General features: G+C 41.2%; 1 protein-coding gene across 10 annotated transcripts in view; it reads left to right on the forward strand.

The window, feature by feature from the left end:
- SCML2 (Scm polycomb group protein like 2) overlaps window positions 1-10,962 on the forward strand; it is a 101,128-nt gene extending 90,166 nt beyond the window's left edge. For 9 of the 10 annotated variants that reach the window (XM_077889963.1, XM_077889958.1, XM_077889959.1 and 6 more), the window contains 4 exons: window positions 3,132-3,242; window positions 3,885-4,136; window positions 7,708-7,859; window positions 9,157-10,962. In XM_077889963.1, coding sequence (XP_077746089.1) covers window positions 3,132-3,242; window positions 3,885-4,136; window positions 7,708-7,859; window positions 9,157-9,285 — 644 coding nt within the window. In that variant the 3' untranslated portion in view covers window positions 9,286-10,962. The remainder of the gene's footprint in view (window positions 1-3,131; window positions 3,243-3,884; window positions 4,137-7,707; window positions 7,860-9,156) is intronic. The other variant, XM_077889965.1, reaches the window with a different exon arrangement.
- Window positions 10,963-14,464: the final 3,502 nt, after the last annotated feature.

Raw genomic sequence — 14,464 nt, forward strand, 5'->3', positions numbered from 1 at the left:
GTGCTCTCTGTCACTATCTTTGTCTCTCTCTCTCAACTAAGTAAAATCTTAAAAAAGAAAAATCCTTATATTATACTAACTCCAGTATCTGGGCTTCCTCAGAGGCAGTTTGTGTTGACTGTTTTTCCCCCCCTTTATATATGCCATACTTTTTTTTTTTAAGATTTTTTATTTATTTATTCATGACAGAGAAAGAGAGGCAGAGATACAGGCAGGGGGAGAAGCAGGCTCCATGCAGGGAGCCTGACATGGGACTCAATCCTGGGTCTCCAGGATCACACCCCAAGCTGAAGAGGGTGCTAAACCACTGAGCCACGGGGGCTGCCCCTAGGCCATACTTATGTTTCTCATATGTCTCGTAGTTTTAATTGAAAACTGGACATTTATAAAGAGTATAAGGCAAGAACTCTGAGAATCAGATTTTCTCCCCCTCTCTAGTGTTTGTTGTTGCTGGTGCTTTTGTATAGTAACTTTCCTGGACCAACTTAATGAATTCCTGGGCTCATTTATTATATATGGCCAATGAAGTCTGCTCATTTAGCTTAGTTCAGCAAATGATTGGACAGGGATTTCCATAAATGCCTACAATTGGTATGTCTCCCATCCTTTGCCACAGAGTTCTATGTATGTGTTGGAATTTACCTTGAACATTCCAGGAGGCATTTTACAAGTCTGCTTTGTGCAGAGCCTCAAGGTCAGCAAGGAATGAAAGATTAAGGTCTTCTTAGGTCTTTTCTGGGTGTGCATACAACCTTGTACATCACACATATGGCCTCCTAGGTTCCCAGGAGTATCTCTGTGATTTTCAAGGACATTTTATTCTCCAGGTTTCTTTTTAAAGCGTTTTGGTCAGGGGCACTTAGGTGGCTGAGTGGTTGAGCGTCTTCCTTTGGCTCAGGTTGTGGTCCCAGGGTCCTGGGATTGAGTTCCATATGAGGGTGCCTGCTTCTCCCTCTGCCTATGTCTCTGCCTCTCTATGTCTCTCTCATGAATAAATAAACAAAATATTTTTTAAAAATAAAGTTTTTTGGTCAATTTATTCTCAGCCCCAATTGCCTCAGGCAGCAGCTATAGCATTAAACAATTGCTACTGTAGGTTTTGTTTGTTTGCTTGCTTGTTTGAGCAATGCCTTAGAGATCGGGCTTTTCACACAGAGCAGGTTCTGATTTAGGTACAGTAAAACAAGCCCTGAAATCAGAGCTTTCCATTGACTCTCAAGGTTAGTCAGATAGTGACAGTTCTCTGGGGACAGGGCTGTTTGTGAGCTCTAAACCCATTGTGTTCCTTCCTGTGACAATTAGGATGTGCTGGTTTTCACAGCTACAGTAGTTGTGAACCTGTTGGTTTGCAAAGCTGCTATAAAATTGAGTGAAGGAGATGATGTTAGGGAAGCTAAAATGCCACAGAATTTGCTGTTCTTTCTGAGATTTAGCTCTTTTTTTCTTGAACAAATGGTTTTTGGATTGTTGTAAGCCTTTACATAACGTCCAGAGTTTTTGAAAACATTAGTTTTGCCATTCTCTTCGTTATTTTTATGAAGAAGTGGGATCTTTGGAGGTCTTAGTCATCCTGGAAGTGCCTCTCTATGATGACTTTTAAAGTATTTTGTAAAATATCTGGCTTTTTATAGTTATCTCTGCAGGAAAAGTTTCATGCCTGAGCTTACTACAATACCCAGGAGCAGAAGTCAAGAGTCATCTTTTCTGTTTTATCAGCCCCAGATAATAGACCATACACCCGCTTCATAAACTTTTTATAAGAATGTATTAGAATATTAAAAGATAAGTACGGGGGCACCTGGGTGGCTCTGTTGGTTAAGCACCTGCCTTTGGCCCAGGTCATGATCCCGGAGTCCTGGGATTGAGTTCCACATCGGGGTCCCTGCAGGGAGCCTGCTTCTCTCTGTGTCTCTCATGAATAAATAAAATCTTTTTAAAAAACCCATTGAATTGTATGCTTTAAAAAAAAAGATAAGTAGGGCAGCTCTGGTGGCTCAGTGGTTTAGCGCCGCCTTCAGCCCAGGGCATGATCCTGGAGACCCGGGATCGAGTCCCACATCGGGCTCCTTGCATGGAGCCTGGTTATTCCTCTGCCTGTGTCTCTGTCACTCTCTCTCTCTCTCTCTCTGTCTCACATTAATAAATAAATAAAATCTTTTAAAAAAAATAAAAGATAAGTAAAGACTTTCTGGTCTTGCTAGGATTCAGAGGTAAACAAATACTTATAGGAAACTATATGCTAGTATTTGAATTTTTCATTTCACTGAAGTATGAAAAAAGCCAGTTACTTCCTTATAGGCATTTAAATGTCCAAATTGTATAACTGTTTGCCATTCACTGAAATATGTTATGCATATTGGTTTTTGTATTCTCTGATTAAAAATAAAATCAAGCTCTCTTAGACTCTTTAGTAATCAATCAGTAACCAGATGGCTAAAAGTTTCTTATCAGATGATCTTAAGAAGCACACCTGGGCCCCAGCTATTTCAAACCAGAGGAAGTTTGACTTTGGTACTTTCTCATTGCAATCTTTCTTCTCACTCAAGTTCTGTGATCAGACTTTTTAGATTTCTATTATATTTAATTCTTCCTTTTAGTTGGTTAAATCAAGATATTGATTGATAATTACTGTATAATTGATAATGTGAGATATCATTACTTTCAGTATGATGTCTTAAAGAGTGGTCCTTTAGGTAATTTGGTTTAATAATAGAGTTATAATAAGGGTAGCTCTAGGCCAGGACTGTTGCCTATAAAATGTGATGTCCATTGTATATGGTCTTTTCCTCTGAATTCTTTTCTTGTTCATGGGAACAATTTTCCCAGGCTTTTTTAGACATATTATAATTGATTGCCTCACTGCTTCCTGAGATATTTAGAGATATGTGATGACCCTAGAATAAATGATGCCTGGATATAATGTTTTTAGCTCTTGAATATGATATCACTGAAATTTTTAATGGGATGAAATCAACACATATTATTCATGAACAATCAAGTAATTGATAAATTGCTGATAAGGTTAGATGAGGCAAACAATTTAGAAACAAAAGTGTTACATGCTGATCTGAAAATGCTTTAGAAATGTTAATTAGTTGTAACAGACACCTTTTTTTTTTTTTTTTAAATAGTGAAAGAAGATCTAACAGAAAAAAGCCCCAAGCGACCTTCTCAGGAACCTCCACCTTATGTTGTTCCTGTGTCACCTAAGCTTCCCAAAACAAAGATGCATGCCTCTACAGGTAAATAGTATTTCCATGTTCCAGGAATGGGAAGAAAAGTCACTCTACTACCACTTAATTATATGCTCTCAGGTGGGGGTGTGTATTTGCACAGATGAGCATTTAGGCTACTATTTCAGCAACTTTGTTGAGCATTTCATTCTTTTCAGAAGTACACAATTGTCATTTCTCCTTAGATAAAAATAAAACAATTATAGTAACATTTTTCATTCAGCTTTGTATTACTGAAAGCTGATAAAAAGTGAATAGAAAAGCCAGTACCTCCAGTGTAAGTTTTAAGTGTCTAAGTAGGAAACAAATGTTAGAAGCCAACTGTGGGATCATATTAAAATAGTTGTGAAGAACTGCATTCCTAAAAATGAATGCTTTAGGGAGGTGTTGTTCATAGCCTTGGTAGCAAGACTGTGAAGGGACAGTTGCCATAAGAAATACAGGTAACATTGTGAAATCAATTTGGATTTTAAGACAGTGTCATTACTATAAATTCCAAGGAGGATGGTCATGTTCTTTATGTTAGAAGTTTGTGGTTCAGTGTAGCATGGCTTAAGTGAATTTCTGGAGGTTAGGAGATATTTTGATCTTTTAATAGTATTTAAGCTAAGTCTACTTAAGATAATTGCCTTTGTCTTTTTTTTCTTATAGAAGAACTACTGTCTATAGAGGGAAATGGCATGCCCAAAGAGGAAAAGCTTCCTGAAGATTCCAAGAACTCACCACTAAATCCAGGAAGTTCTTTAAGCCCCAGCAGCAGAAATCCCATAAGTACCTCTACTACCATCACTAGGAATTTTTCTCAAAGTGTGCCAGGCACCTCAAGTTCACCACTAGTGGGGACCAAATCTACCAAGAGCAGTCACCATGAAGTTAAATTCCAAATGCAGAAGAAAAGCGAAGGTATATTTAAAAATAGTGATTCTCAACTAATGTGTTTCTTTCTCCTGAAGGTTTCCATGTCAACAACATCCCCTGAGAGTGTATCACATTGGAGAAAGTGCCAGAATTGAGGAGTCTGAGTCCTCTCCTTTATGTTACTGTCAGGGTCAAGCCACTACAGATGCTCTAGTCCCCATGGCAGCATAGAACTAACTGTCTCTGGGGATCTGGATCACCAACCATGTCTCTCATAGAGGCTTCTTAGATTGGTGGTTCTTATTAGTGGTTCCATTATAATTTATCATTTCACTGGATACTGTCTGGACTCACAAACCTCCTATGACTCTGAAGCCTAGAAAGATGCACTTCCTCTCCTTTTTGATGTACTCTCTTCTTTGTCACTTTTGAGACCTTTCCTGACTCCGGCCTGTATCTAGCTTCCAGGTCTGGGCTCTGGTATTCTGTTGCTATAGCCACTTCCCCAGTCTCCATACCCTCAGTTACTCTCTCAGGCCCAGCAGGAGTACATGATATGTGTAAATGGGGCAACCACCTGTTGCCATTTGGAAAGAGCCAGAATAGTTTTCCATGTGCAAAAATAGCTCCCCTCTATCCTTTTAAGGATTTAGGGGATGGGACGAGGTGGGCTAAGGGTAGGAATCAATGTTTTGTGCTTTTTCTCCTGGTAGGCATCTAGGCAAGGTGAGTATTAAAGGCAGTAGGAACTTTTCAACTTGATTGCTTTTCTTCATGGTTATTACCTATGGGCAACTGCACTGCATACATGCTCTGATATGCTTAGTGTCATCCTCCCATCTCCCACCTCAGGTACATTGTCTCATGACACTTGCAAGGAGTCTGACGATAGATGCTTATTTCATCAAGGGGTAGTGTACCCAGAATTTTTAGGTATTTTTCACAATAAGAGCTTTTAAAGACAGGTCTTCTCAGTAAAAGGCTATAAAAGGTTACCCGTGAAACTTAATATCTCACTTTCAAATGTATGCCTAACACTACTATGTCAAAGTAGCCCGTATTTGGGCTTGAGAAGACTAGCTTTTGGTATTTCCAAATAATAGAAAGACCTAATAGTAATAACATTACTTACTAATAATTTACTTATCAGTAATAGAAATCAGCATCATCTTCATTGCTATCTTATGTATGCCAGGCACATGACATTTTATATACCCTTATACAGTACATCTTTATGGCAATTCCTTGAGTGTAGGTGCTGGTAAACATTTTTCTGTGAGAAATCTGAGAAGTCACTTGACTATGGTCCCCAGCTAGAAAGTGGCTGGGTCAGTCCTTGAATCCAGGCACTCTGACTCCAGGCTGTATGCTTAACTGCTAGGCTGTTTCCATCTCCAGAGAATAGGTAAGCATTTCACTTGGAAACTGTCTGGAGGTGTCATTACTATTGTTTTCTTTAAGGTATTGGAACTGTTACTTAAAGCTGAGTCCACCCCTGATTGCTGGTGTTGCTCTCACAACTTCCTGCCCTGCCGCATTGTTTGGATGAAATAAATTGTTCATTTTTATTATAGGAGGGAAATCCAGTAACATCATTGTGGATAAAGTCAAATCACTTTCATTTTATTCATTTCAGAAACATTTACTGTTATTCTAGTGTATTTAAGCCAAAGCCATTCAGGAGAAAAGCATGACTGGACTTTGATTATTTTTCACATAATTAGTTTATTTCATGTAATTATTTGAATAACACTAATGTTTGCAGCTTCGCTGATTTTTTTTGAAGATATGGGCGCAATTAAATGATTTTTTCCATAATAAATTAAAAATAGATGATCTTATAGTTTTATTTTTAATATAAAATTATAGTTTGATACCATAAATTATATCTTTGCATATAGTTTTTCTGTAGTAATCTATAAAACTGTCTACATGTTATTTAAGACATAACCATACTGGATTCTGATGACATAAACCAGAAATCCCACAAAAAAGTTATTTAGAGGTATGATTAACTTGATTAGTTTTGTCAATAGTTTCTTAATCTTAAGTCTTTCTTGAACTAAAGGAGAAGACTTTTCTGTCTAAAATGTTAAAATGCCTTAGGCATGGCATGGTCTATACCATCATCATTTTCATTTGGGTTGAAACAGTGCAGTAGCATTTCCTGGTAGATGTGATCAGCATTTTTATCTCTGGCTGTGAAAGGGAAGATACATTTTAGTAAAGAGCTTTTTTTTTTTTTAACTTTTATGTATTTATGATAGTCACAGAGAGAGAGAGAGAGAGAGAGAGAGAGGCAGAGACACAGGCAGAGGGAGAAGCAGGCTCCATGCACCGGGAGCCCGATGTGGGATTCGATCCCGGGTCTCCAGGATTGCGCCCTGGGCCAAGGGCAGGCGCCAAACCGCTGCGCCACCCAGGGATCCCAGTAAAGAGCTTTTAGTTTACATCCAAGTTGTATATTGAAAGAGAAAATAAATACACTTTTGAGCTACACACAGGAAAACTTACCATTGTGAGTTCGTTTACCTTTTTTTCTTTGCCCTTTATCTGGGTAAATACTCAAAATACCCCTAAAATGGCTGGAGCCCAGGTGATAGGAAAGAAAAGGTGTATCTTTGGTTAATTCACACCAAAAAAAGACCAAATTTGTGTTGACGGTCCTTGTTTAAGGAAATAGATCTTCCTAGCAAATGACAAAACTCACTTCTGACACTAAGTAAAGAGTCAAGTGCTCTGGTTGTGTAAAATGAGTATTTGTCTGGACACAAATTACAGCACAACTTGGTAAACAGCACAGCTAAAACTTTTTGGGGGTAGGAGTGCATAATTTATTCTATGTCTCAATTATTTCTTTCTTTGACCTATAAACATTCAATCAGAATATCTATTACTATGCAATTAAACTTGAGAGAGGCATTCAGTATAATGTTAACTTTACTTCTGACCTAGCCAAGCAGAAAATCCTGTTTTCTTCAAAATTCAGATAAGCATTTAAGCCTTAAGAGACAGGAATTTAAATGGTAAAGTGATGCTATAAATAGCCACATTGAATACATGGGAGAGTTTCAGTAAAAACTAATTTGGTTCTCAAAGATAATGGGGTTATTGAAACTCACTGATTAAAGTGAATAAATTTAAGCAATTATAAAAACAAAATCTGGAGACTTTCCATTATATTTAGGTAGTAAAAAGAAACCTAATCTACAAAGACCATGGGGAGAGAGATTGAAATTCATTGAAACACTTAAAGAGTAATAGGTTAGCTTACATTAACCTAATTTAACCCACACAACAGATCCTTTGCTGTCTTTGCCTGTGGCCAGCAAGGCCTCAGATTGATCAGTCTGTTTTACGATTTTTGAAGCTTTAAGGTAAATTCTGAAGCTGCTTTTGTTGTTTGGGGGAGGTCAGATGGGGTGCTCTTGGGTAGCCATCCTCAGGTCATTCTAATCTAGCCTTTGACTTGATTCTGCGCTTGGAGTCCTGGGTCCTTGCTGGGGTGCTTGATAGAAGGTTCCAGGAATGAGACCATTTCTCCCTACCTAACATCTCTTCTTTCAGGATAATGATCAGGTCAAGTATGATTTGTCTTTTTTCCCCCCCATTGAAGCTCCAAGTTATATAGCTGTACCCGACCCCAGTGTCCTGAAACAAGGCTTCTCTAAGGACCCTTCAACCTGGTCTGTGGATGAAGTGATACAGTTTATGAAACATAAAGATCCTCAGATATCAGGCCCCCTCGCCGACCTCTTCAGGCAACATGTAATGTATCTTTTGATCCGGTTTTCCTGCCGTAATGCCTTTCAATGACCTCTGTGCAGGCCCTTCAGTTGGATGGATGCTGATTAGTGTGGATGGTGGGGGAATCCTATCAACTGATTTTTTTTTCCATATATGAGAAAGGTTACTTGGCCCAAAGTTAGATTCTTAAACGATAGAGGCTGGATCCGTGCTTTATTTTATTTTTTAAAAGATTTTATTTATTTATTCATGAAAGACACAGAGAGAGAGAGGCAGAGACACAGGCAGAGGGAGAAGCAGGCTCCATGCTGGGAGCCTGACAGTGGGACTCGATCCCGGGACTCCAGGATCACACCCTGGGCTGAAGGTGGCACTAAACTGCTGAGCCACCAGGCTGCCCCATGGATCTGTGCTTTAAATGGGTACCCAAGTACCTAAAATACTACAAGTCTTCAAGCTCTCAAAAGAAGATGATTCAGCATGGCCACTCTCAGATGTCTTCTCCCACAAGGATCCTCCTCCCCACCTGCTCCCTGCTCGGTTGCCCCAGGACCGTGAGTAGGAGGTGGTAACCACAAGCTGTGACAGGGTGTCCTCCTTGTTAATGATGCCCTATGAATCCAGCAACTGTGTAAGATTAAATGTGGTTTTATTTTAAATAGGAGCTCACGAATACCAAATAATATGCTTCTCTGACGTACATTGGTTAATTAAGGAAATAAAAAATTTTAGGAGGATGCCTTGTGTCTATTAAGTAATGTTTATAGTCTTTTCTAACAAATTAGTAACCAAATATCTTCCGTCCTTTTCGGTATTCTAAGAAAATCAGTAATTAGTTTTATCATTTAATTAGCTTAGCTTTAGACAACTAATTGATTAGTTTTCAACATAAAGACAACATTGTATAACACATTTACAGTTTGCATTGATGCTGACATCTTCATATTCCCAGCCTTTTTAAGAAAGTTAATGACCGTCTGAAATTGATTTCTACGATTCATAGTTTTCTACCCGTTGTCATAGATATGTAGTATTTTAATCAACACACAGTATTTAAAATCAGATAGTTTGATGCTTAGGCCATTTTTGAAAGATACTGGATTAAATTTCCTTTTTCTTAAAATTTGAAGTGAATTTAGAAATTATCAAATGATGTCTTACTGTATAAATTATATTTTTAATAGTTTTCAGGAAATAAATGCATATTCAGAGAATATATCAAGAATGTACAGCTGCTCTCTATTTTACATGTTCTTTTATATAAATAACTTGACAAAATATGAATGCATTATTAATTGTAATTTCTTTCTCTCTGTAGGAAATTGATGGAAAGGCCCTGCTACTCCTCAAAAGTGATGTGATGATGAAGTACATGGGTCTGAAACTGGGGCCAGCATTAAAGTTATCATACTACATTGAAAAACTTAAAGAAGGAAAATACAATTGAAAAAAATTTAAACCTCAATTTAAGTTGGATGGAATTCTTATTCTGATAACTTTTAATTTAAAAATATTTTTATTCTCTAAAAAAAAAAAAACAAAAAAATACTTTTATTCTCCTAGCAGCTTGTGTTTGGTAGACAGTTCCTCTAAAAATAGGTTATATCCAGAATTGCAGAACATTATACTCTAATCTACTTTAAAAACCATTTAACAAAAAAAAGAAAAAAAAATTAATGTGTTAGTTAGTATTAGCATATTCAAATTGGGAGTTCTTTATGTCATTATTTTACAGTTTACAATTTATCATTTTATTGTATAGTTTACAGATTTATTTTTCATGCTAGAAACAGAGAAACACCTTTGATTTCAGTTCATGTTTCTATATAGAACCAAAACAGCTAAATCCCAAAGGGGAAAGTATCAGGGACTGACACATTCTCTAATGAAATCTGTGAGAAGTTTTCCTTAGAAGAGAATATAAGATGCAAACGTAGATATTATCTCTTTCTCCCAAATATTTTTTTGTCTGTTACTGCAATGTTCTGGTCATGTTCTGCCAGTTTCCAGAAAGGGAAAGCCATATAAATTATTTTCCTTTTGTTATTATCTCTCTGTATGTTGTATTTGTTCATATTTAAAGAAAAAGAGCAAGCTTATAAACCCTCATAAAGTGTTCTTAATCGATTTTTGATAAACTTTGAACAATTATAGGATAAATAGGATGGTTGTTTTATGCAGGAGATATTATACTACAAGGGTGGTTTGGATGGAGTCTGATTAAATTTTTTTCAATAATATACCTATTACTTTAAAACATTACATATTTTCGCTAAGCGTAGATGTTTAACTGGGCATTCATTTCTCACATCTCTATATGAAGACACCTGTGCCCAAATTTTTTAAAGATATATATTTTATTGTCTGTGTTTATTCTTCATATGGATACTATACCATATTTATATATTATTCTATACCTGTAGGTATACAAACTGGTAAATCTGTTCTTTTTGAATTTAACATGGCACTTTGTACTGCCACAGAGGTAATGGTGAACTATTTATAGAGTTAGAGGTTTTTATTCTGTAAAAAATATGTGCATCATTTGCTATTACTATTACCTCTCAGCTTTGTCTTCAGGGGATAAGAAACAATCCGGAGGTTGGTGTTCATACAGGGAAGCTCTCTGTCCTATGCAATGTTTCTAGTTAATTTGCTTAGCTCTGAGCCATTTATTTTGCTAAATTTTGGAAGATGCATTAATTCTGACATCATTTTAGGCTTTATTTTTAAAGTTAGAACTTTCAAGGGGAAATGGTGCTATATGTTTATTGTAATTACTTTGTATTAACTTTGGTGTAATGTTTATAAGCTATGAGAATCTGTGCTAAAAGTCTTAGCCATTTGTTGTGAATGCCAATAAAATATACACCAGGGGCATGAATGTACATTTTCAGAAAACCAAATGTACTTTATATAAGAATGCAACTATTTAAAGGGTGTTTTATCTGTTATTCTTTTTGTGTTATAAGACAAAATTCTAATTTAAACCTGGTCTTTTTTCAAATTGTTTGTGTGAAGATGCTGTGCCCAGTTGAACAGTCCTCAGGTGTTTGTATGAATACTGTGTTTTACAATTTTCAGATTTTAAAATATAATAAAGTTTTAAAACCACAATAATGAATGTCACAGTCTCCACTTTGACTTTTTTTGCTTTCACTGCATGACATTAATGTACGAATTTATTAGAGTTGATAAAGAAACGCTTTACTAAGTGTGTGGTTTTGTGTCCAAATACTTGCCCTCGTTCTACAGTTAGGCTGATCCCTAGCAGCAAGGGCTGATCTCTTGTAGGGCCTTAAACTAGACCCCAGGGGAGCAGTACAGGGTTCCATCAGTGAGCTTTGTGCTCAAAACTTGTGGCTCACAATGGTACTGATGATGCAAGTGTGCTAGAAAATGACAATGGCCCCCACAGATCCCGTCACCACCCCTGCCCCGGGGTGGGGGGGAGGAGGGGGTGTCTACATCTGGCTGGCAGGACCTGGCTGCCCTTTTACTCCTGGGGGCCAGGAGCCATACTGCCTTTCTGCTTTCAGCTCTCCCAGCTTACAGGGTGGAAAAGCCTTAGAGGCTCAGGCTTTTGAGGTTGACCCCTTGCCCCCTCCCCTACGCCGTGTCTCTGAAGCCGGAGATGCCTCCCGCTGCCGTAGCATGGCTGCTGGTTCACTGGAGACGACAGGGCCCTCGCTGAGGCTCCAGGGCTGATGCTCTAGTGGCTGGGACGGGGATGTCACTTTGCCGTCTGGGGCCCGGGTGATTGAGAACCCCTCGAGCTTTACTGTCTGCTTTGTAAAATTTTAGTCCAGAGATACCGTTGCCACGTTAGGCTCTTGGGAACTCTCCAGGCTTTAAAAGTGATCTTTCCTCTGGTTTTGCCTCAGTCCATCCTTCCAGCCCCAGCTGGCGGCATTCTGCAAGCTGACCTGTGCAGCCCGCTGGGCGCGCGCGGCGCTCGCTCTCGTCTCTGCGTGGTTTCTAATCGTCCGGGAGTCTGCGGTCCAGAGTAGGACTTCCCGGACGTTTAAACGCGGGCCCCTCGGGAAGCATGAAAAAGCCAAGGCCTTCTGTAATCTGATTAGAAATTAAGAACTAAACGTCAGGAGTAGGAGCAACGTCGTGGGGAGGCAGAGCCCTGGTTTTGAAGCTACCTGAGGGAGCGCGCACACCTGGCTGAGTCAGCGCAGCACGGTTGAAATCCTGGGGCTGCGTGTACAGGGAGGTGCCGGGACTTGCTGGTGTTTGGAAGGCCCCTGAGGCTGATCCGGGGGACGAGGGCGGGCTCCAGGCACGGAGGATGTGCGGCCCGCGCCGCGCGGGCGAGCAGACGCAGAGGGCGCTCCTTCCTCCACCTCGCCACGCGCCCTCCTTTGTCCTCCCCGCGGCGAGCACGTGCTCAGCTCGAGCTGCCCTGCCTTCTCCCGGCGACGCTGGAGGTAAGTGGGCGTTCGGGACCCGCTCTGGCGCCCGGGGCACTCGCTGCCCGGGGGGGGGGGGGGGGGGGGGGGTCCCTAAGGCGTACGCCACTATCTGCTCCCCTCGAGCTGCCTGGAACGGAGCGGAGACGCCCCAGGGTTCCTGGAGAGGAGAGCCGCGGGGGGCGCACGGTAGAGCAGAGGAGCAGTTCCCGGCGACGCGAGAGGGTCCTGGCCCCTCAGGACTCGGGGCCGCGGCACCAGGCCGAGCAGGAGCGCTCTCCTCGGACCTGCCCCACGCCCTCGGCTACCAGCGCTCGGAGGCCGAAAGGGCGGCCACGCCGAGCAGCAGGTCTTGCCGTGAGCGTGCATCCTAGCTCGGGCGCGGCCGGCGCTGCGCAGGGGCCAGCACGGTTCGGCTCAGCGAACGTTTCCCTGCATCCGCCGAAGAAAACAAGGAGGAAGCTGCAAGGATCGTAGAGTAACGCAGTCTGTTGTTGTTGTTGTTGTTTTAAGATTTATTTGTTCATGAGACACAGAGAGAGGCAGAGACACAGGCAGAGGGAGAAGCAGGCTCCCCGCGGGGAGCCCGATCCCAGGATCACACCCTGAAGGCAGCCGCCCAACCGCTGAGCCACCCAGGGAACGCCTGGAACTGCGATTTAAAATAAAAATAGAGAAGCTCAAAGCCGTGTTGGTGTTGGTAATCTATAAAACGTCAGTCTCCATTGGCTCTGGTAAATGTTCCCTTCTTTTTAATGTAGAGTCTCACTGGGGGGTGGGGGGGGCGGTGGCGCACTGCTCCCCGCGCCTTAAGTGCGGGCCGTGTGGAGAGATCTCCTTCCAAAGAGGACAATGCGGAAGGAGGGGAGCCTAAGTCTACAGTGGAGAGACCCGACGGACGGGACCTCAGCCGGGTGATCAAGGTCAACGTCACCAGCCGAGACGATGTCGTGAGAACCGCACATCACCTCCGTGGTCTTCCTCCCTAGAACCCATCACCCCAGTCTCAACATGAGGAAAATCACCAAATCCCAACTGGGGAACATTCTTCCAAACACCTGACGGGTACCCCTCAAAACTGCCAAGGTCCTCAAAAACAAGCAAAGTCTGAGAAACCGTCACAGCCCAGAGGAGCCCAAGAAGGCATGCTGACTAAACATGATGTGGGACCCTGGACGGGATCCTGGAACAGAAATGGGCAAAAACTGAGGAAATCTGAACACAGCGTGGGCTTTGGTTCATAATAATATATCAGTGTGACTCATTGTGGCAAATGTACCTGAGATACTAACAACGCAGAAAATGGGTGTGGGTACTCTCTCTACTATCTCAGTACCTCTCAAGTAGATCTAAAATTATTCTAAAAATTTTAAATTACCTGAAAATGAACATTTCCTCCATATCTTTAAGCAGGCAATAGTATTCAAATCTCTTTTTTTCCTTTTCTTCCTTAGTAGGCTCCCAACCCAGTGTGAGAGCCCAGTGCAGGGCCTGAACTCATGACCCTGAGATCAAGATGTGAGCTGAGTTTAAGAGCCGGACTCTTAACCCACTGAGCCGCCCAGGTGCCCCTGCAGTACACAGATTGCCGAATATCCCAAGGACATCTTTTGTTTTTACAGGTTGATATTCTGCCTCTTTTAATTCTCCATTATACTGCTGTCCAGTAGGGACAGATCTAATTCGAGCCATCTACGTAATTTAAATTTCCCAATGGGTACACTGAACAGTAAAACTAAACAGGTAATGTCAATTTTAACAATACCATCGTGTAATCCATTATATCCAAACTGTCATCATTCCAACATGTAAAAGCATTGGAGAGACAGTGTGCACTGTTTTTGTGTCCTCTCTTTATTTTTTTTTTATTTATTTTTTTTGTGTGTGTCCTCTCTTTAAAGCTCGGTGTGTATCTTGCACTGAGAGCACATCCCATTTCAGCCTGGCCCGTTCTCATGCTCAGTAGCCACGTGTGGCTGCAGCGGGGAAAGGCCCCATCGCCTAGCGGACCCGCTGGGCCTCTCTATGCCCCAGACCAGCAGCAGCAGCTTCACCTGGGAACCTGCTGGCAAAGCAAATCCTCAAGCCCGCCCCAGGCCTGCCGAAGGAGAAACTGGGAGTGGGCCTCCCGTCTTCACTCTTTTCTTTTGGAACTTTTCAGAACCTGGGAGCAGGGAAAGGAGGGGTGATATTTATGGGAGTTGACTC

The sequence above is a fragment of the Canis aureus genome, chromosome X (assembly GCF_053574225.1).
Source record: "Canis aureus isolate CA01 chromosome X, VMU_Caureus_v.1.0, whole genome shotgun sequence".
Lineage (NCBI taxonomy): Eukaryota > Metazoa > Chordata > Mammalia > Carnivora > Canidae > Canis > Canis aureus.